At 54.6% G+C, this 6,847-nt stretch overlaps 1 protein-coding gene across 1 annotated transcript; it reads right to left on the bottom strand.

Annotated features, from left to right (window-relative positions):
* Positions 1 to 983: 983 nt before the first annotated feature.
* Positions 984 to 6,507, bottom strand: LOC129323437 (uncharacterized). Its single transcript, XM_054969968.1, has 2 exons — positions 6,390 to 6,507; positions 984 to 2,807 (listed from the first exon to the last, which is right to left on the bottom strand). Exons 1-2 carry the CDS (start codon positions 6,505 to 6,507, stop codon positions 2,206 to 2,208), a joined length of 720 nt encoding a protein of 239 aa, XP_054825943.1. The 3' UTR covers positions 984 to 2,205.
* Between the last annotated feature and the right edge of the window lie 340 nt (positions 6,508 to 6,847).

The following is a 6,847-nucleotide window of genomic DNA, read 5'->3' as shown; positions in this document are numbered from 1 at the left end:
ACTTTCAGATAATTACAGTACAGCAGGGGGCCCAGTTTGGCTGGGGTTCAACTCTTAACATTCTAAACATAATAGTTAATCCAACACTGGCACCTTTTGTTGCTACAATTAACTGTATATGTTCAGGCTATTTAAAAAGGACCATCAAATAGCCATAGAGGGGAAAAAATTCTGCCTAAATAAGCAGAACTTATCATATAGTTACCTACTATTCTGATCTTCATTATGGGTGCTTTTCATTGAACATTGTCAAAGAAGAGACAGAGGAGTAAGGATGTAGCTCTGGAATGCAAATGATTGCTTAGTATGTATAAATTACAAAATGAAATCTCTGGATACTGGTGAATAATTTAACCACAAGGCAGCTCAGGTAAATATATAAGCAGTGCAGGAAAGATGTTTCTTGATAAAGTAACCTCAATGGTTAGGAAAATATGTACTGCAGCTTTTCTAATAAGAGTTATGTAGTTGGCAATTGCACTTTAAAATGAATAAATCTATGTTCCCAGAGATGTAATAACAGCGCGGGTTCTCTATAATACAAATTACTTAACTAGAAAATATTATTTTAGTAGTTGTGAAAGATAACAAATTGGAAACAGTTGAGACTGTCTTTGAATCAATAATAGCCATAAAAAAGGAAGGAGATTCTACATTGCTATAATTTATAGAGCTGTGCTCCAAGTAAGTTTCCATTTCAGTTTCGGTTCCAGGGGTTGCAGAATAATCTCATTTCATTACTAGTTTGTTCTGGTTCAGCTGGTTATGTGTCAGAACTGATCCATTTTTTTTTTTTGTTTGAGTCCATTGTGTGAGCTTTGGCCTCACATGTACAAACATGTGCTGTTCTTTTCAGGGGGGTGGGTAAACAAGTCTTTAGGGCAGCTGTTTTCACACTTAACCAAAAACAGAATCAACCATTAGTTGTCCTCCTAATCTAAACAATTGATCCACTGAGTTTTTCCTTTGCCCCCATATTCGGAAAGAAGAGACGGACACAAGGCTTGGGTGAAACAGGGCCATTTATTGACCAAACAAATCTAATTTAAACTAGGAACTAGTAACGGCAAGGGTGTAACTAGCGGTACAGTTCGAGCGAGAAGGTCACACTGACCAGCTCCTGATACTGCATGGGCGAGCAACCCCCTGCCCTAGGCGCGAGCCCTGCAATGCATGGCTGTAACCCAGCCGGCCAGGCGAATGGTTCCCCCCTTCAAAGCGCCATACACCCCAGCCGTAAAGCCCGAGGGAAGGCCTTTTCCAGGGGGTCCCAGGGCAGTCTGCCCTCTCAGCTGGCAGCCGTAAAGCCCGCCAGCCGATCCGAGACAGACCCCCATTCCCCACCAATGGGGATGTGCCACCGGGTGCTCACCAGCCCGCTCTGCCTACCCCGGCTAACCTGCCAACGCAACCTAAACAACAACCAACCTCCCCAACTTGGCAGTACAAGGTAGGCGAAAAACACCCCTCACCAACAGCCAATCCGGTGAGAGGCGAAAAAATTCCTACCTGGCCCTAAACCAGCGACCGGACTCACCTGTACTGCCAAACCCAGGGGCGTGGAGGGCGGGACGAGCTTGCCAAGCACTGCACGGAGGGAAAAGGCGGGGTGTGCCTATAACGGCTACAAGCCCCGCCCCAGCCAAGCACCCGGATGCCCGGGAAAGCCGTCGCCTCTCCCTCCGTGCATGCGCGCAAATGGAGGCACCCGGGTAAGCGCGCAGGCGCGCTCCGGGAGTGCCTTTTTGCCCCCATATTCGGAAAGAAGAGACGGACACAAGGCTTGGGTGAAACAGGGCCATTTATTGACCAAACAAATCTAATTTAAACTAGGAACTAGTAACGGCAAGGGTGTAACTAGCGGTACAGTTCGAGCGAGAAGGTCACACTGACCAGCTCCTGATACTGCATGGGCGAGCAACCCCCTGCCCTAGGCGCGAGCCCTGCAATGCATGGCTGTAACCCAGCCGGCCAGGCGAATGGTTCCCCCCTTCAAAGCGCCATACACCCCAGCCGTAAAGCCCGAGGGAAGGCCTTTTCCAGGGGGTCCCAGGGCAGTCTGCCCTCTCAGCTGGCAGCCGTAAAGCCCGCCAGCCGATCCGAGACAGACCCCCATTCCCCACCAATGGGGATGTGCCACCGGGTGCTCACCAGCCCGCTCTGCCTACCCCGGCTAACCTGCCACCGTTAGGGCCAAGCCTCTGCTTAGGCCCTAACGCCCCACATCTCCTGCAGGGCTAACCACAACCCTTGCCGCAAGTCATTCAAAAAGATCTCATTGCCCTTAAAGGACAGATGGACACCATCTCCCCGGTAAAGGTCAGCATACGTGTCCCTAATCTGGGGATGGGGCAAATAGACCCCCAGCCCTGCACCCAAAGCCTTAAACATAGCCTTATTGGCCTTCCGCCTAGCCCGTTCGACCCCTTCGTGATCCAAAGCCTCCCTCCACACACGACGTGGGAGGATGGCTGACCACATTATCAGGACCCCGGGCCAACGCTGCCCAATAAACTCTAAATCGGCCTGTGCCTGCAGCGTAAGGGCCTTACCTTTGACCCAACCTAAATCATTCCCACCTAAATGTATCACTAAGAAATGCGGGGGAGGTGCACACCGTCCCCCAAACAAGAGAGGCAACAGGCCCGGCCACCGCAGGCCCCGACGGCCCTGCCACTCAATTTGCGCCCATCGACTGAGGCCAAGCTGGGACCCCAAATGCGTCCTCTTAGCCTGATGGGCGGCCCAGAAGATCATGCTGTGCCCGCAGATGAGGATCCGACACCTCCCAAAGCGAACCACAGCACCTGAAGAAGAAAAAACACAATCAGCCACAAATCATAACGGGGCCGGCAGAGGACGGACATACCCCCGGTACGCTGCCGACCGCCACCGCCCAACTCTGCGAATGGCTGCTTCTGGGTAGCCCATCGCAGCAGCTGTAGAGGCCGCCCCTATCCGAAACGAATGGGTACAGAACTTGAAACCCACAAGACCAAGCTTACCCAAGGCCTTTTCGGTAACCGCCCAGAATTGGTACCGAGTCAATGGGGACGCATCCAGATGGCGAAATAAGAGACCATCGTCAGACCCGCGCTTCTCCAGATACAAGCGCAACCCTCGTACCGGGCATAACTCGGCGTCAACACAGGATCCAAGCCGAACCACAGACCCCTTGCAATGTTGGTCGGTTTTGGACCGTCTGAGCCGAAGTGAAACTGCATCCCCTGCAAACTGCACATCTCCCACCAACAGCGCACGCTGTGATGAGTCCGTACGGGACTTGGCCACCAACTCCCCAATTCTGAGGGCCCCAAAGAAGGCCGTGAGCGCAGCAGCATGGAAAAGCGCCGCTTCATAGTCAGAAGAGCATACCGACTGCCAGGTGTCACCTAACCCCTTAAGGATGGAAGGAGAAATAGGCTGCCTGGCGTCAGGCTGGGAACCTACCTCCCGAGACCAACCCTCCAGCATCTTGCGCAACCTAAAGTCCCCAGTCACCTCCTGAAATCCCCGCGCCTTGCTATCAAAGGCCAGGGCAGCCAGAAGCCCTCTAATGGACTTCACAGAAAGGCCGCTCAACTTCCTATTGATGCAAAACTGCATAAGATGCTCAGCTGGAATGGGCCAAATCTGCTCCAAACCAGCCTCCAGTCGGAAACCCCCAAACTGCCGCACAGCGCGATCATACGACCTTCTTGTGCTAGGGGCGATGGCTAAACGGATGGCTCTGTGCACTTCGTCCCTCCAAGACTCCACAGTTCCAGAGGCATCAGGGATGGCATGGGATCGGCCTCGGGGGCCAGCTGACGAAACCGCTCCATCTGCTGGCGAGACAGAGCGTCCGCCACGCCATTATCAATACCGGGAACATGTCGTGCCCTAAACAGGATGTTGAGCTGAAGGCAACGGAGCGTGAATGGCCTGACCAGTCGCATGACCCTAGGCGACCTGGCCGAGAGGGAATTGATAACATGAACCACAGCCATGTTATCACACCAAAAGTGGACAACACGGTTTGCCAGTTCATCCCCCCACAACCAGAGTGCCACCAAGATTGGAAAAAATTCCAAAAACGTTAAATCCTTGGTGATGCCCTGATTGTGCCAAGCTGCCGGCCAGGATTCAGCGCACCAGTGACCACGGAAAAAGACACCGAAGCCTGTAGCCCCGGCGGCATCCGATGCCACCCGTAATTCTGCCTCTAACAACAGCTCTTCCCGCCACATCAGAACTCCATTAAAGGACGAGAGAAAGTCCTCCCAAACCTTAAGGTCTTCCCTGACCCCCAGCGACAGCCGAACCCTATGGTGGGGCAGACGTAGCCCCGACATGGCGTCGCACAGGCGCCTCAGAAAGGCCCGTCCTGGCGCCACCGCCTTACATGCGAAGTTCAGGTGACCGACAACCTGCTGCAGCTCGCGGAGGGAAGCCTTCCGTTTGCCCAGAAGCGCCGCAAGGCGCATCCGCAAATCAGCCACCTTGACAAATGGCAGACGCAAAGTCTGCGAGACAGTATCAATCTCGATCCCCAGGTACGTAAGGACCTGGGCTGGACCCTCCGTCTTTTCATGGGCCAGGGGGACTCCAAGCTCATCCGCCAAGGCCATGAAGCCCGCCAGCAACCGGGCGCATTGGCCCGTTCCCTGGGGGCCACAAAAAATAAAATCATCAAGGTAGTGGGCGGAGTCATGGCATTGCTGCCTCTGACCCAAGGCCCATTCCAAGAATGAGCTAAATTTCTCGAAGGCCGCGCAGGAAACAGAACACCCCATAGGGAGCGCCCTATCCATATAAAATTGGCCATCGAAAGAAAAACCTAACAGCTCGAAGTCCCCCGGGTGAACAGGAAGAAGGCGAAATGCAGACTTAATGTCACATTTAGCCATCTCCGCACCCAGCCCATTGCGCTTCACCATCCTAACAGCCTCGTCAAAAGACGTGTACCGAACAGTACACAGATGCTCTGGAATGGCATCGTTAACGGAGTCCCCCCTGGGAAAGGACAGGTGATGTATCAATCGATACTCACCAGGTGCCTTCTTAGGCACAACCCCAAGAGGGGACACCCTCAAGTTAGGTACCGGGGGAGCTGCAAAGGGGCCTAAAACCCGCCCGTCAGCACATTCCTTGGAAATTTTAAGTCGAACAACTTCCTCCAAGCCGTTCACTGAACGCAAATTTGACGACATGAAGGGGGCCCGAGGGCCCTGGAAGGGAATACGAAAACCGTGCGTAAAACCATCTAACAGGTACTGGGCGGAGGCACGGTCGGGGTATCCCCGCAAGACCCTAGCCAGTGCCTTCAGATTTATGGGGGTAGGACCCCTTGTCAACAGCTGGCTGACTTGTCCCGCCCCCAGGGCGCTTACCTCCGCCCCGAGGCTTGGGGCGAGGGCAGGCAGAAAAGGGGTGGGAACCCCTGCACCGTGGGCACTCGTGCTTAAACCCACACCCCTTCCTGGAACACACACCCTGATATGCAAAGTCCCAACAAAGCAGTCGGGGCTGAACCGACTGCCCCGCTGAGGCGCGGGTACCAGAAGGGGTGCTAAGCTTGTGCAACAAATGCCCGCTATCAGCCCTATCGCCCAGATTGGGCTTGGCTGGAGCCATCAACTGCAACCATAGCTGCTGATGGATCCGGTCCCAAGGTAAAGTGGGGTCGGCAGCTGCGCGCATCCGGAACTCTTCGTCGTACTGCATCCAAGCAGCACCGACGAAGTCCGTATATCCCCTGTAAACAATATCAATATATTGAAACAAGGGAGCCGCCCGCTGGGGTTGAGCCCGGGCAATAACCCCAGCATAAATCAGCATGCCGGGCAGCCAATTGGACCAGGTACGATCCACCTTGCGCCTTTTAAGCCTCTCCTTGTCGCGATCGTCCATGTCCTCCTTATCCTTCTTTTCCAGCTCCCGGAAAAGAAGGGTAAAGACATCGACAAACTCGCCACGGAGTATCTTGTCCCTGGTGGCTGGGGTCAGATGATCTCCCAATGGGAGCGCCGCATCCCCAAACGGGGTAGCCCTGTAGGGCAAAACCCCCAACGGAGTAGGTTGATAGTAAGGGGCGACTTGATAAGGCGGCCAGAGGCCCTGGGATTGCGCAAAGGGTTGCACACCAAAACCAGCACTAGCCGAGGCTGAAGACGTGCCCGGAGTAGAGCCAGAGGGCACAAATCCCTGCTGAACTGGGGGAACCTGCTGACCCCAAGACTGCCATTGCCCCCCGCCAACCGACTGCGGCTGGAAAGAGTGCCCAGGCCAAACAGCCGACCCGGCAATAGGGGCGTGCGCAAACTGTGATCCCCAATTAGCCGGGTTGGCAGCTGGGACAACTGGCCCCCAGGGCCAAGAATGTGGTGTAAGTGGTGCAGGAGACCTACCCTCCTGCTCGGGCTGATCCACTGCAACCGCGATCTGAGGAATCTCTGCCACTTCAGCAACCTCTTCCTCCACTTGGGCAGCACTCCCAGCAGCCTCCAGGTCCTCCTGCCGATCCATTCCGCCACCAGCGCCGGCACCTGTTGGACCTTCCAAAGCAGAGAGACGGGTGAGGACCTCCCGCTGAAAAGTGGCCTGTGAAACTCTCTTCGAAGCCCTGCCAGCCCTACTCCCAACCGCATGCCTGGAAGAGCCACCTCTGGCGGATTCCAGAGCGGCCAATTTTGCCAAAATCTCCTGCCTAGCCGACTCTACATCTTCCTCATCCGAGGAAGACACCGGCAATGGTCGCTTGGCAATAGGGCGCCTGGCGGGCTGCTTGCCCTTGCTATTACCCACTCCCTTTTTAGGAGGCATGGTCTAGGAGTGGCCAAGGACCCCAACCAAATCAATTGCCCCT

The sequence above is a fragment of the Eublepharis macularius genome, chromosome 2, assembly GCF_028583425.1.
Source record: "Eublepharis macularius isolate TG4126 chromosome 2, MPM_Emac_v1.0, whole genome shotgun sequence".
Lineage (NCBI taxonomy): Eukaryota > Metazoa > Chordata > Lepidosauria > Squamata > Eublepharidae > Eublepharis > Eublepharis macularius.
The sequence above is the reverse complement of the archived record's forward strand: the minus strand, read 5'-3'. Positions and strand labels throughout refer to the sequence as shown.

What these genes read in the sequence shown, in the direction of transcription:
- LOC129323437 (XM_054969968.1), bottom strand. Translation starts at nt 6,507, where the DNA reads ATGGATCGGCAGGAGGACCTGGAGGCTGCTGGGAGTGCTGCCCAAGTG. An exon ending in GGATCAGCCCGAGCAGGAGG is followed by an intron (nt 2,808 to 6,389) that starts GTAGGTCTCCTG and finishes TTTCTTCTTCAG; the next exon opens with GTGCTGTGGTTCGCTTTGGG.